This window comes from Nestor notabilis, unplaced genomic scaffold (genome assembly GCF_000696875.1).
Source record: "Nestor notabilis isolate BGI_N333 unplaced genomic scaffold, ASM69687v1 scaffold16290, whole genome shotgun sequence".
NCBI lineage: Eukaryota > Metazoa > Chordata > Aves > Psittaciformes > Psittacidae > Nestor > Nestor notabilis.
In genome coordinates this window covers 20024-35112 of record NW_009911724.1, presented here as the reverse complement: position 1 = coordinate 35112, position 15089 = coordinate 20024, and the positions used below count along the sequence as shown (strand labels likewise).

The following is a 15089-nucleotide window of genomic DNA, read 5'->3' as shown; positions in this document are numbered from 1 at the left end:
TTTCTTAAAAGCCCCCCCCCCCCCCCCCCCCAACTGTTAAGAACTTATTCTCAACAAAATTAAGAACTTCAAAGAATTACCTTAGTTCGTGTAGATCCTAGTCACAAATGGCAGTTTTAGCAGTCAGAAAGATACTTTCCCAACTGAAATCATGAAGAGGATTAAAGCACAGAAAGATTGTGTTACATCTTAAAAAGAAATCTAAACCAAATAATCTTACTAATATGCTGTTATCTTAAATAGAGTAGCGGAAGAGCTGAGTATGTGAGGCCATGGGACAGACATGAAGTGATAAATATCTTTGATGTGCTTCTACATGTCTTCAAGAATCTTGATAAAGTAGGAGTAAAGAGGTTAATCATATTCCCAGACACTGACAATACTCTATATCCCTAAATTAATTAGAAGCATTTTCATAGGAAACATTACTAGTTCTTTAGCTTAGAGAATATTAAGAGACTGAAGAAATAATACCAAACATAAAGCAGTACTTGCATGGCTGTAGTTGGGGAGTTTGGTCTCCCCGTCATGCGCAAAGGGAGGGAGCTGTTTCAGAGGAAGATTTAGAGCAAGATACTGGCTTAGATGCTGTGAATTCCTTCCTAGACAAGCCCTCCTTCCCTTTTTGACAGTACAGAGAACCAAAGCTCCCATCAACCCACCAAAAGCAGACAGTGTGACTCACGCTCTTTTTTTCTCAACAAAACTAGGAGAAGGTGGTTGATAAAACTCTGGCAGGCTTCTTTGACCTTTTACTAAGCAGCAGAAACTCTGATACAAGATGGAAAATTAAAATATGTTCCCCTAGCAGTACATGTGATATCAGGAAATGCTGAAACTCTTGCTCATGTTGTATAAGATAGCCTGTGAGTAACAGGTATGTGACATAACAAGTTAGCAGATTACAGGAAGGGCAAACATGTGCAGGTAAATCTAATAACAAGAGGTGGGTAATTTCATTAACCCAGCAACTGTTGTTGTTGTTTCAAGACAATTAATTGCAACTTACACTTTGTAAGTTAGTCACTGGAGAGAAACATGGATGCCTGGGCTGTGAATGAATGCCACACCTCACATGCTGTTCCCAGTTGATGTTTCTAAATAAAGACTGCTGAACAGATCACATGCATCATGCACATATATGTGATATATTATTTTCTTTTCCACTACATGTATAAAATGAATTAGGCTTGAAGTAGTTTTAATTTCATTGTGGTTTTTTCTTTTTAATTTAACTCCACAGATCACACCCAAGAACGGGCGCTACCAAATTGACTCAGATGTGCTCCTGTTTCCGTGGAAGCTAACTTACAGGAACATTGGCTCTGATTTTATTCCACGGGGAGCTTTTGGGAAGGTGTACTTAGCCCAGGACAGAGAAACCAAGAAACGAATGGCATGCAAACTGGTATGTTAGTTCTGTAGTTTTATCTCTGAGCAAATATTGTATGACATAGTACATAGAGTATATTTTCAAGCATGTCTGCATCAAATTCCACTCTTAGGCTGATAATCAACTTGGTTTTGTTCCCCTACGCAAGGTAGGAAAAATGAATGTTTGAAACTGTTAACTTCTTTTAATTTTCTGGCTCTGAGGCTGCAAAAGTTTCTGCATTTTGAAAATATCTGGAAGTATATAACTGCCACATGGGCTGCAGTGTGGGGGTAGGAGAATTTCTGCTTGTCCTGCTGTACTCACAGTGGTAAAATACCAGCATGAGATCACGTCTCTGCTGAAGGCGATAGCAAAACCCTGTGGCTGCAGACAGTTTTAGGATCTTGTCCTTTAACTGAGGTCCTTAGGCTTAAGTTTTTACTCCAGTGCCATTAATGTCTCTGAGAGCTCAGCTTACATGCAACTCTCATTGTGTTTTGGGCCCTGGCTGAGCTTAAGGTTGAGACATGTCTCAAGAAAACTGCTGAGCACCCCCAGTTTTTATGCAGGCCAGTGTTTTCTTTCAACATATTATTCTGAATTGAGGAGTAAATATTTATGGCCAGTACAAGCTCATCTAGGACGTTGCTTTGTATCCCCCAGCATGTGCATAAACACCCCTATTACTTTTGTGTGTGAAAGAGTTGGGGAGGCAGTTGTATGTCCTTCCCTTGCAGCCAGTGCATCCACATGGGGACAGATTTAGTTTGCTGCTTCTGCATAACCAACTGCAGAATTAACTATTCCTGAATATACAAAGAGTATTTCTCGTTACAGTAAAAATATTAGCATTCTGTTTGGTTCACAGCCGGAAGTTTGAGGAAAAGAGAATAAAAAGAGTGCTAGCAGCCTTTCCATGTGTAAGCAAACACAACTTCTATTGTCTTAGTAATCTGCTGTTGGTACTTTTTAAAGAAATACTAGTGCTGCTGGGTGCTCGCTTTCAAGCAGGTTTCATAAAGCCATAAATCAGTGCTGATAATGATTGAATCGAGGTCAGGAAGGTCCTGAGCATGGTTAGTCTGTAGACTGTGCTGGGTGCTGCAAGCACTGATCCACGTGTCAGGTATATAGCTCTGGTAAAGCAGATGAGACTGCACGAAGCTAATGGAAAAAGCAGAGGGATTTTTTATCTCCTTCACCAGGAAGTTGCATAGAGCTTTTGCGTAACCATCAGATTTTGACGGGAATAACTCTTGCTACATTGCTTTTTCTGGAAGATTGCACTTTTTATTTGGGCATGATTCCAAAAACTCTCTCAGCTTTAAACAGGATGTATCTCAAGTGGAAAGGAAGAACAAGTCACAGGATCAAAATAAAGCTCCGTATTTTAGCAAGTGGATGCAAGTGCTTTGCTTCCTGCTTCCATTTTAATCTATAGGATAACTAGTGTTAGTATGGATAACTTGCTTATTGAGCTGATTTTGTCTGGTTTTGTTTCAATGTCCTAGGTCCCAGTGGAACAGTTCAAACCCTCGGATGTTGAAATACAGGCATGTTTCCGTCATGAAAACATTGCTGAATTATATGGTGCTATTCTGTGGGATGAGACGATCCATCTCTTTATGGAAGCTGGAGAGGGAGGATCTGTCATGGAAAAGCTGGAGAGTTGTGGTCCTATGAGAGAATTTGAAATCATTTGGGTGACAAAGCATATTTTGAAAGGACTTGACTTTCTCCACTCCAAGAGGATTATCCACCATGATATCAAACGTATGTGTGGTTTTTGGGGTGCTTTCTGGTCCAGGCTGGGCTGGTGGCTCTCTGGTGGAGAGCCGGCAACTGAGCTGGAGCATGTATCCTTGCATCTCTGGGAGAATTCTGGACATAATTGTTGTTTACACTATTTATTAATTCAGTTCAGGGGAAAGGATGACTGACTCAAAAGTCATAGTTCCTTTGCCTTTCTTTTCTGCAACTCAAAATAAAAACCTAATGAAAATGAACAAAATTATCAACCTGTGTTAAGCCAGAAGTTTCCCTCTTTGCATGTAAATTCATCCTGACTGTTGCCATGCCCACTTTCCACTTGTGCCTTCTTTTAGGTTTTATGTTTCTGCATGGCTGTTCCTCAGTTTGAGGCACTTTGGACTAAATACATAATTTGTACTGTCCTTGTCTTTCAACAATTGCTGCAAATTTTAGTGCATTTACTTTTAAAAAGCTCTGGGTGTTATCAATTAGTATTGATACTAAACCTATGTTAAGTATATTAATTGCTTTAAAATTTTAATGCATTATATTTAACATTACATACTTTTTCTCCCAGCACCACCTCCCCCTGCACACAGATAAATTCTGCAGTTTTAGTAACAGTGCTTCGAATGAAGACTTAATCTCTTCTGAGTTAATTTTTGCTAAATTTGAGGGTTTAAAATAGAAATATTCAAACTGAAGTATTACAATAAATAGTTGTCAGAACGTGATTATCAGGAATTGTTAAATTTTTGGCTCTGTTTTGCATTTATTTTTGTTTTATTAATGTAGGTCAGTTCTTTAGATGTAAGCCTTTGAGATTCTGATGGCTATAAAACTGCTTAATTTTTCCATTAGTTGTGCTTTCTTGCTTGTAGTAAGAGTTTTTTTTATGGGTGAGTTGTAATTGGCAGTAACAATGGCATTAATTGAAAGGTTTAAAAACCAAACCAGCCAAAACCCAACCCACTACATCTAAATAGTGTACAGGAAAACCAGCCTGTTGTTGAGTATGGTGAATGTGAGTGCATTTCATTTTTTCCCAGCCTTTTTCTTCCTTACTATCTGGTGAGATGTCCTCTGCTCAAGGATTTTCCTTCAACAAGCAAAATCAATAGAAAAGGCTGTTTCCCAAACATCTCCTATTTCTTCCTTACTCCATCAGCTGCTACTGTGGAGTCTCTGTCCTGCTGACGCAGGAGGAGGTGGGGATTTTACTGAGAGAAAGACTGCCCTGAGCCAGGAAGGGGAGGAGAACTTTGTGTTGGTTCTTGGCAGCAGTTCAGGGCTGCCACTTCCAACCCTTGGCTGGAAAGCAGTTAAATCATAAGGCTGTTTGGTGGGGAGAACTTCACTCCAAAACCAGCCAAAGCTTGGGCTGGGAACAGTCCCAGAGAGGCAGCAGTTTGCTGTGCTGTGGCAGTGTGGCCTTCTGCCTTGTCCTTATGTGGTGTTTAAAATTCTTATCTTCAAAAGTATCCCTAAAATTACATATTTATGTAGTTCTGTAGCACTGGTAAGGAGGCAGCTATGTGAAGGATTGCTTCAGGTACTGCTGAAGTCAAGCCTGCATCTTTCCACTGGGTGGTTGTGGTGGGTGCTGTCAAGGTGGAAAATGACCCACAGCTTCTTCTGGGAGAAAATGTGTTTCTGTTGTGTAACTTGGGGACTTCATTTGTCCACTTCTTCTGAAACAACAAACAAGAATTTCTCAAGTCTTGTGCAGAGCACTACCTTCATGAATATTTGATCAGAAATACAACTTCAGAGAAGGCCTCTGAGTACAAAGTTGTGCCTTAGGCAGAGTTTTATGAAGGAAAGTGAATTGAGCACCTAGATGCTGCAGCAATCCAGTGGGAGTTCGGAACTGTGTATCTGTGACTACTCTCTCAGCTGTAGTCTGTCCTCTGTCGTCACACTGAGCTGCTCCCACGGACTGCAGTGCAGGAGACTGGTGTGGCTGCTGTAGAGGGGCCTCGGTTACTCCTACTTCTGTCTTCATCTCAACTGTTAGTGTAGAGAAACCTCTTGGTGACCAACAGTTAATGTTGTTTATAGCCAGACCTGCACAGCACGCTCTTCACCCTGGAGACCATTAAACACCTTCAGAGCAAGTCTTGTGCTGAGGTGCCTACCAGTCTTCCACCTTAGTTCTTACCTGAGCCATTTTCTCTCTTTCTAAAAGCCAGGAGAATGACCAAACATTGATTATGCTTTTACATAAACCAGTCCAGTTTGGTTTTTTAAGATACAGTTTAAAATTGGACCCAATCACTAACAGACAGGTTTTGGCTAGGAGGAGGACTGTCGGTTATAGAGACTGGTAGTGCTAATCTCCCTTTTCAGGCTAACATCCAAATGAAGCAGGCATGTTGTAAAATAAATGCTGAACATGCTAGAAACTTATATGTTGTTATTTTTAAATTTTCTTTTAGCAAGCAACATTGTCTTTATGTCAACTAAGGCTGTTTTGGTGGACTTTGGCCTAAGTGTTCAAATGACTGAAGACATTTACTATCCCAAAGACCTCAGAGGAACAGAGGTAAGAAGCTGGAAGGACAAAAGCCCTTCTGCTCTATTACTCCCATGGCTGTGATGCTTAGGCTCAAATTTGGAGCTTGGAGGTAGAAGCTTGGGCAAAAGAGTTTTGTCATAACTTACCAAAAAGTTACAAACACTAAAATAATCTCAATTATATTTTTATTTTCAACTTGTTGAATGGAAAATCAGGTGTTACAGTTTGAAAGCCACGTCACCTTCTCTGCAGTCCCATTTGTTAGTGATTATTAAATCTAAAAGTAAAGAGAAATTGGGGTTCACTGAAGTCGAACAAAGGAACAGTACTCTGAGGAGGGTTGCTCACAGTGGATCAGCTGTTGGTCAGAGACACTTCAGACAGGAATTTGTTCTTTGCTCTAGCAAACATTTCCTTGGAGATACCAGCTGTGGACTGGGGTGACCTGCTCAACACAGTATTACGACTCCTCCTTTAAAACCACAGAAACTACAGACCTCTGGATTTCATCCCTTAGCATTTCTAAGCTCCACTCCCCATGTACATGTAACCCTCTTGTTCTTCAGGGGTTATGTATGGCACGGTTGATGATTATCTGGAAAACTTGCTTAGGCATTACATTGATGGAGGTGAGGCAATTTTAAATGTTCTCAGTGACTTTGACTCTGAACATGCACAGAGGTCCCACATGCCACTTGGGCTACACTCATGTCAAGGTGTTCCCAGGGCTGGAGATCTAAGCAAACAACCAAGCAGCAACAGCTAGCTTGGATAGCTGCTGCAAATGTGGCTGTGCATGCTCTCCGTTTCCTGAGGAGCTTGTTTACATGAAACGCTTCAGCTGAAATGCTGGTGCTTGCCACTTTGATAGTCTTCCACAGCATAGGCATGTGTTTAAAGGAGATACTTGTATAACTCATGAAGTGCATTTCCCTCCTTGGAAAGGTGGGTTAAACCAAGATTTCACAGAATGTCAGGCTTGTTTATTTTTTTTCAAGATATTTGGGAGAATACTTGAACATTTCACTGTCTTTCTGTTCAGAGGAGTTAAGAGCTTAAAATGCGTACTGTGCTGGAGGCAACCTGCTTTCAGGCATTTAATGTATGTGCTTTGTGCAGTTTTATTTTGGTTTGGTTGGGGTTTTTTGTTCATTTAAGGGGATTTTGTGTGCTGTTAAGAATGAGAAAAATGGTGGGAATGAGTTGGAAGCCCTGGTAGGGTATTTCCCAAGGATGGAGATGTATGTAAACAGGAAATTTCCAGGTTTGTGGAGTGGGCTGGTGATGATCCACTCTTATTTGTTGGAGGACAGGCCAAATTCATGTTGGTAAGAACAACTATGAAAAACACTTAGTTCTTCATTTAGTAGGAAGAAGATTATTCTGTACTGTTGAGCACATGCAGCCATGTCCTCAGGAAGCAGATAATCCCCACAACCCTGGAACACGGTGGTGCTTGGTGTTTGCTGTCTCAGGGGAGAGGTATCCAATCTTCAGAACCAGCAATCCTGCCATCTGCTGCAGCATCACAGGCCAGAGTAAGGTTGCAGAGAGAGCGATAGGAAAGGAGTATTCAAACACCAAACACTCACAGGAGCATCAAGAATGCTAGTCTGTAGGTTTTTATAGTCTTCCTCCTCAGCATCTTCCTCTCCACAGTGCCTGTGTTCAGCTTTGTGGGGTGCCTAATTCCTCTCGTAGTCTTTGATAACACCAGCTTGCTTTGATTTTTTTTCAAAGTAAGATCTTGACTCTCCAAAGTCCTCCTGAGTTTTTCACCTTCTATTATATGCAGCCTTAAGAAGCGTTGCTGTTGTCCAGGAGTGCTGTGCCTGCACGTAGTTGTGCAATCCCTTGCTAGGGCTCTATTACTGCCATGCAGCACCGTGCCTGTGAACTGGCTGGTTTCTCTTAGGTCTGGTATTGGCAGGGACTTGTGTCCACAAAGGAAGTGGCGGTTGGAGTTACCTTTTTCCTGTGCATGTTTTCCTCTGGGGGTTTAGGATTTTTATGTGCTTCTATAGCATAGAAAGTCTGAATGTAGTGGCTGTTCTTTGTGTTTATGAAAATGAATAGTTGAAATTCTGGACAGAATGACTGAAAGATAATTTTGTTTGGTTGGTATAGTGTGACAAACCTGGGTTTTATGAACGGTGTTTGTACAAGGTATGCAGCACAATGTACCATGGTTGTGATGAAACTGCTCTGCAGGAAATAGTTTTTCTAGGCATTTGCTACACTTCCTGCTATGCTTCTGTTGCTTTGTTAAAATACAACATAAGCTTATGTTAAAACATAAGCTTCAGTTACAACTATTTGAGGGGACGAAAAAGTTGTTTGCTAAGGTTTATCAAATGTGGAAGGTGTGGTTCATTTGCAGGAATGCTAAACTAGCATGAAGAGGAGGAGGACTGGTTTTTAGCTGGGTCGTGTCTCTGGTTTGACTGGCAGACAAGTGCCAGCCCAGCAGTAGGAAGGAGTTAGAATGGGAAGGTATCAGGGGCTTGGGCTGCCTATGTTGGTGACAACAGTCTTAGGCCAGCTTAAATCAGTCTGAAATCACAGCCTTGGTACACATCTCAGTTTTGCTTTTTGTCCCTGTACAATCAAGGTGCATCTTTTATTTGCTAATGACTCTACAAGTATAGAATTCTGTTCTTTGCTCCTCGTGAGACTTAAAGGTGGCAAGTGCAGATGCACTTACTCTGTCTTAGCCCTGAGGGAAGCAGTAGACAGGAGTAAGTAGCAGTAACCTTTGCACACAGTTCCAGTCGGAAGCTCTCTTTGCAGATATGGTATGTGATTTACTGGGAAATATTCCGTGGAATTTGCATGAGCCCTACAGCCATTCTCTGTCTGTAGTAATAAGCAGTCAAACCATGTGGTGGTGACTTGACTTCCTGCTCTTGTGTCTGTTAATGGCTTTTAACGTGATTCTTTGTGGCAGGATGACTTGAACTAATTAAAAGTTCTGTTTGGCTCCTTTAGAGGGAAATTGGGTGAGGGAAAAGTAGAAACCAGAAGCAGATAGGGTGGCTTGCTAACCTAGTGTGTTGTGGGCCATGCCCACATTGTGTTGAAACCTACTTACTGCCTTGGTGATGGCAGAGTGGTGTGGGCAGCTCCTGCCAGCCGAGGGGTGTGCCTCCTGTATCCTGCCTGGCTGGTTCTCCTACAGCTACAGTCTGAGCTGCCTGGAGCTGGCAGGAGCTTCCCAACATGCCCTTCTACAGGGTCTTGACAAATCCTAACACTTCAGTGAAATGTTTGGATGGAAACTGTATTTTGGTTTAGACAAGATCAGAATTTTTGGTTTTAAAAAAAAAAAAAAAAGATGGAAGAGGGATGCTTGCCTTAATAGCTACTCTGGTAGAAAGGGTGTGCAGCAGGACTTAACAGGCCTGGCTTTTAATTTCAATGGGTTGCTTTAGACCTGGCTTGTTTCTCGCCATCCCGTTTCTTAGGGTAATGCTCCAACATGCAGGTTATTGGCTAAGGGGTGGAGAGGAGAAGAGTGAGGAAGAAAGGAAGGTGTATATAAGTCAGCTCCGCTCGGACGCTCTCTGTAGTATCCAGTGTAACAGGGATTTGGGAAGTGGACTCCTGCACCCAGCTAGGTGGTTAGCAGCTGGGGTCATCCTCTTTTTAGCCTAGTACATACCCATGCTGTTCAAGCAGAATGGGAGCAGTACCAGAGTGCCCCACAAAGCAAAACTGACAATTCGGGCACCTACGTTTGCTGTGTAGGGATGAGTTTCCTGCTACCCAGCTGAATGAAGCAGAGCCATGGCTTGAATCTCAGCCTCTCACAGCTCAGCTAAGCCCTGGAGCCACTGAGCTGTGGCCTGTCTGGGGAGGGCAAGGCTAGAATATGAGTTTGTCCAGGTGCCAGACCAGAAAATGTCTGTGGTTGTGGTAATGTGCAGAGAAGAAAAATCTTCCTCTCCAGATGGTGTTTGGTCTTTAGGCTGCAGGTACTAGTGAGATGCATCCCTTCAGAGGGGGGTTTTCCAGATCACAAAATGTCACGATTTGTCTTTGCTTGTTGTTTTACCCTATCAATCAATCTTTTTTTTGACTGTTCTTCACAGATCTACATGAGCCCTGAAGTTATCCTCTGCAGAGGCCACACAACAAAAGCAGACATCTACAGCATGGGAGCTACCATTATTCATATGCAAACTGGCATCCCGCCCTGGGTGAACAGATATCCTCGTTCTGCATATCCATCCTACCTCTATATTGTAAGTGTCCTTAGCAAAGCCATAGCTCAGTTTCAGTTGAAGGTTTTCCTGTACTTTTCTTGGGAAAGCTCCAGTCATAAAAACTATCAAAATATTTGTCAAAGAGATGATATCATCATTTTTGCTTCGGGGGAGGGAGGGAAGGAAGAAGTGGGTTTTGATCATTTAGGGGAAGACAGAGGCTGAGCTGGTTTGCATTACAATGTAGAGACTTGGTTTTACTGCAATAACAGGGTTAGAACAATGTGAACCTTGATTGAAACAAGCCCAGCTGCGTTCTACTTGTGTGTTTTGCTTAGAAGGTGCAGACAAAAACTGACAGATTTGCTTTTCTGGTTCTTCCAGTGCGGTACAGAAACCTGGTGAGTTGGCATTGCACTGGATTTTAGGCTTGCTTGGAGTTGCTTTGAGTTTTTAGATTTATGATAAAATCTGATTTTTAAAAAGGTGGATTTTGTGCAGTTCCATGTTCTGTTCTAATTGATAACCACAGCTTAGGGAGGTGATGAGTTGTAAACGGGGAATTCCAGGCTGCTTCTGTGGTTATCTGTGACTTCCTCTTCCATTGTTTTTGGAATAACTGTTTCAATGGACTTTGTTTTTTTTTTTTTTTCCTCCAACAGATACACAAGCAAGCCCCCCCCTTAGAGGACATTGCTGAAGACTGCAGCACTGCCATGAGATTGATGCTAGAAGCAGCTCTAGAAAGGAATCCTAACCACAGGCTATCTGCAGCAGACTTACTGAAACATGAAGCTTTACATCCACCCCCAGAAGAGCAGCCACGGTGCCAGAGCCTGGACTCGGCATTGTTTGAACGGAAAAGACTACTTGCAAGGAAGGAGCTGCAGTTGCCAGAAAACATAACAGGTAATGATACCGGGCTTACTTAGCTTGCGCTTTGTAGATCTTACTTTGTGTCAAAAATTGCTTTGAGTGAGTGTTTAGAAACAAATGAAACTCAAAAAGCTTCTGGAAAGAGACCAATAAAAATCCCAGTCAGATGAGATCAGACCCAGAGCTTATTAAGTGTTATGTAAAACGCCCATTGACTTCAACAGGGGAAGAACTTAGCCTGAATTCTGCAGCTCCGGAAGGACTGGCTCATGAAAAAACCCTGGCAGTCATTCAGGGCACTTTGTGAATTGCAGGTTGTTGCACCAAATTGCCTTAACATGCCACAGTACTAGAGATGTTTTATTGATAGTAGTGATTTGTTAACAACAGCAAAAGGTCCAACAACCACCATCAGGACCAAATCCAACACTTTTTACCTCCTTAAAGAAAAAGGCACACGTAAAACCGTAACTGTAATGTTGCTGAGTGTCAGTAGTACAAGCCCTTTGACTGTAGGCTAGAACATGGTTTGCCTTGTGCATTAAGTGCTTTATGAAGGATAATGCATGAGCCAGTTGAGAAACTCAGTGTGTCCTTAGATAATATCAAGCCCAATGGAGATTTAGTGCCAACAGCCTGCTAACAGACTTCAAAATGCTTTTCTTACTTATAAAATACACTAGGAGGGTCCTGACAAAAGGCATTTAGAAACTGACCCCAGACAAGTGGTTTATTTGATTGTGGTAAGTATTTGAAAAGATACTTATGTGAAATTTTGGGTGCCATAATGCATAATTGTTGCAACAAATCCACTTAATGTTTAAATCAATCACAGCCTTTGCATCTAAAATGGCATTACTCCTTCTGGATTTTGCCTTGTGGCTGCATAATCCTTTGACTGGCTCAGGCCATCTGTATCAATTCTTTTGAACATGAAAGAATATTTGACCGTTAAACTGGAACTTCAGTTTAGAGGCCTGAGATTCCAGAACACTCATCATACAAGTATTTAGGGGAGTTCTGCTGTTGCAAACCAGGTCTGGTTTCTTTAGACCTTGATTTAAAAGAAAAAGAAAATAATCTGAGACTGATGGTCCCATATTTGTTCTGTCTCACCACACACAGTGACAGAGAGGATGTCATCTCTTTAGAGGAAAATTGCCCTGTAGTGAAGGGGAATTCTCAGCTTGCAGAAAGTTAGCAGTTTTTTCCTTGCACCGAGCTCCTCTTCAGCTCTTGCCTAGCTGGCCCAGCTGATGGAGGTGGTTTTTATGAACAGTTGAACACACTTGCTCTTTTCAGTAGCAAACTGCTTACCTTTCTTTGCCCTAGAGCTGTGGGTTGTTTTGATATCTTTAATTTATATGAAGCTTATGCTATGTTGTCCTTAAACTGAAGCTTTCTAAACCAATGTAATGTCTACAGCCATGAAATTGAACTAATGTAGTTATTTGTGCAATAATGACATCCTTTGTCTCTTTCCTTTTTAGATTCCTCACTGTGTACCGGGAGCATGGAAGAGTCGGACCTGCTGAAGAGGCAAAGATCACTCTACATAGATCTTGGGGCTCTAGCTGGTTACTTCAACATTGTTAGGGGACCACCAGCTTTGGAATACGACTAACCCAGTAACATTTTACGTTGGCAGGTCAGAAATGGACCTCTACCTCTTAAAACTTGATTTTAAGACTTGATTTTCAAATTTGTACATAAAAATATTGCCATTGTGGGCTGGCAAATGTGAATAGTGTTTAATTGCACAGATTATGAAGCTAAACCCTTAGGGGCTCTGATAAGCTGATCCCAAGCATTTATGCGTCTGCTGGCTGACCAACAAGATGGCAGAAAGAACACTGCTGGGAATGTCTTCATCTGGGATATCTTCCTGTGCTGCGCCTTGCACTTCCATAAAACTTATAATATATGCTTGCAAATACTGCCATGAAAAAAATAATAACAATTGAGCATGTGGGTTGTAAGATTCAGTCTCTCTGAGCTGTCCTTAGAGAATCTTCCAAAGGAAAAAAAAGGGTCCGTGATGTAACCAGTCAAAGAGTGGATCAGTCTTGTTCTGACATTGAGACTTGGCCAGTCTCTGGTCATGCTTAATGGAAATCAGGGCCTCCTTGATGCTGAACTAATTTCTATCAGTGATCTCTGGAGATAAAGCATCATTTGGTTGCTGATGTGTTTTAACTTTGCATCTTCCCTGGGCTTTTGGAGCTAAGCAGGGTGCTGACCCCCTCTCTATGGGTGGAGGGAATTCCATAGCAGTTAGTTTTGGGAATAGCACAGCAAGCTGGCCCTGACAAAGCACAGCGGTGACTCAACCTAGTTCCTATGTTAAAGGTACTGCAAGGATATCCTGGGTAGTTTTCAAAGGTAGATCAAACGTTGCTCCCTATTGGTAACAGTGGGCAGGCTCCAGACTCTTGCTTTTTAATACTTTAATATTGTACACGTATATAACTGCTGAGCGCTATGGTTTGGAAAGCATGTCACTAGTGACAAGCTGTGTTCATGTTCCTATGGAAATGGAATTATACTGTTCTTGCTGTGCCTCGTGCATTTGAAACATGATGTTTTGGATGATAGTAAAACTATGTAAACCGCATAGTTCTGTACATCCCATGGGATGAGAAGGTAAACTTTTATAAAACTCTCTTTGATGCTTACGATGACTCTTTATAAGCATTTGTGTTAAAATGGCATACTATGTATGTTGTACACTGAATCTTTTCTGAAGCACAGTCTCTTTTTCATACGTCTTATTATTTAATGCGGCTCCTATCTAACACATGATCTTAAAGAGATGATTTCTAGTTTGATACTGATATGGTCAAATGAATAAATCCAGCTCAGTGCCTTGAGAAGTGGTGACTTTTCTTTCATCTATGAAAACAGCGTGGGGCTGTGACTGTATTTGGGCCAACCTCCCCTGCTGTGGCCCAGGTACACTGCATGCATTGTTCCATTTACTGGGGACTTGAGAGAAGGTCATTGTTGATGGATTTTGGACTTTGGTGACAGGTATGTCACCAAAAGTGAAGCTGTCTCTTTCTCAGATCTCAAAACTCCTTCTGGACCGCCTGGATGTTGCACAGTGGTTGTGTACAACATGCAGCACTTCAGTCCCAATGTTAATTGCTGCAAAAAATCCTGCTGGGAATAACCTACCTGCACCAGTACTTTGTACAAAATCTCTAGATGACTAGCTGCTTTGAGGAGAGCTGTGTAGGGAGCCCTCTTTGTACTGGCTGTAGTGATCAGGATATTTGGTGATCAGACTTTTAGTGTAGCTGACTGAAAGAAAACACGACTAAGTGGTATGGATGCTCACCTTTGCCTTGAGAGATCTGGGTTCAATTTTCTGATCTTATGCTGGTGGCTTTAGATCTTTAATGAGATTGACAGAACTAGTGGGATGCAGCATTTCAGGTAACACTGTGCAAGTAATAAGTTAACCAGGTTATCTAAAGTAATTACAGTTTATATATTGCCAGATATGGGTGATAAGTTTTGGCTGAGTGAACCAGCCAAGCCTAGCTCCTTATAGGTGTATCCACAGGTCTAAACAGTATGAGGCTTTATGATAAATACCACTCCAGAGGACTGGTACACAATCAACAAGTAGCTGTTCAGGTGCACTGAACACCAAGCATTGCTACCAGCTCTGTGAGGATTCTAACAGCTGAGGACTACTTTTCAGGTGAGCCTCAGGCTGCAGCTAAGCAGGGATTTCTCTCTAGAGCAATACATCATATCCTGAGAATATCACATCCCTCGAGCGTATCCCACAGTGGTTGATCCCTGTGTTGTGTAGGTTCACCCGTTCGTGCCACTGCCTAGGGAACAAGGTCAGGGCAATGAACTGGGTTAGAAATAACCTGGGTAGGGGAAGATAATTTCTCCAATCTGGTTGCCTGAGCAGCTGTGTAATTGGAGCAATTGAGGCTGGAGAGGTGGGAGGAATGAAAAGAGATGGTGGGAAAACCTGCCAGCACAAGCCCCACGGGAGTGGCTGATCTGTGCTGAGTGGTGGGATTTTGCAAATGGTTTGTCTCTGTGTTGGTTTCTGGTGTGTGGTTTCATTTTCTCTTGGGGAAATACTGAGAGTCGCGCTAACGGCAAAGGAAAATACAAGTGTGTGGAGAAACCCATTGCTCGCAGTAACTGATGTAATCAGCGAGCTAGAGGTGCCTTTTCTCCGCCTGGGCTTAGCAGGTTTCTTGTCCTCAGATCACCCTGAGACTAAGCCCACCACCATGCTCCTCCACAGGGCTTCCTGGTGTAAGCAGCCTACAGAGGGTTTGGAGATCGTTTGAAGATGCGCTGAGCTCCCCACTCTGTTCACGAAGGAAGA

General features: G+C 42.2%; 1 protein-coding gene across 1 annotated transcript in view; it reads left to right on the top strand.

Annotated features, from left to right (window-relative positions):
• MAP3K8 (mitogen-activated protein kinase kinase kinase 8) overlaps positions 1-12668 on the top strand; it is a 14540-nt gene extending 1872 nt beyond the window's left edge. The window contains exons 3-8 of the mRNA XM_010016161.1: positions 1244-1408; positions 2887-3148; positions 5566-5672; positions 9737-9889; positions 10513-10759; positions 12217-12668. Of these exons, the coding sequence (XP_010014463.1) occupies positions 1244-1408; positions 2887-3148; positions 5566-5672; positions 9737-9889; positions 10513-10759; positions 12217-12350 (1068 nt within the window). The 3' untranslated portion in view covers positions 12351-12668. The remainder of the gene's footprint in view (positions 1-1243; positions 1409-2886; positions 3149-5565; positions 5673-9736; positions 9890-10512; positions 10760-12216) is intronic.
• Positions 12669-15089: the final 2421 nt, after the last annotated feature.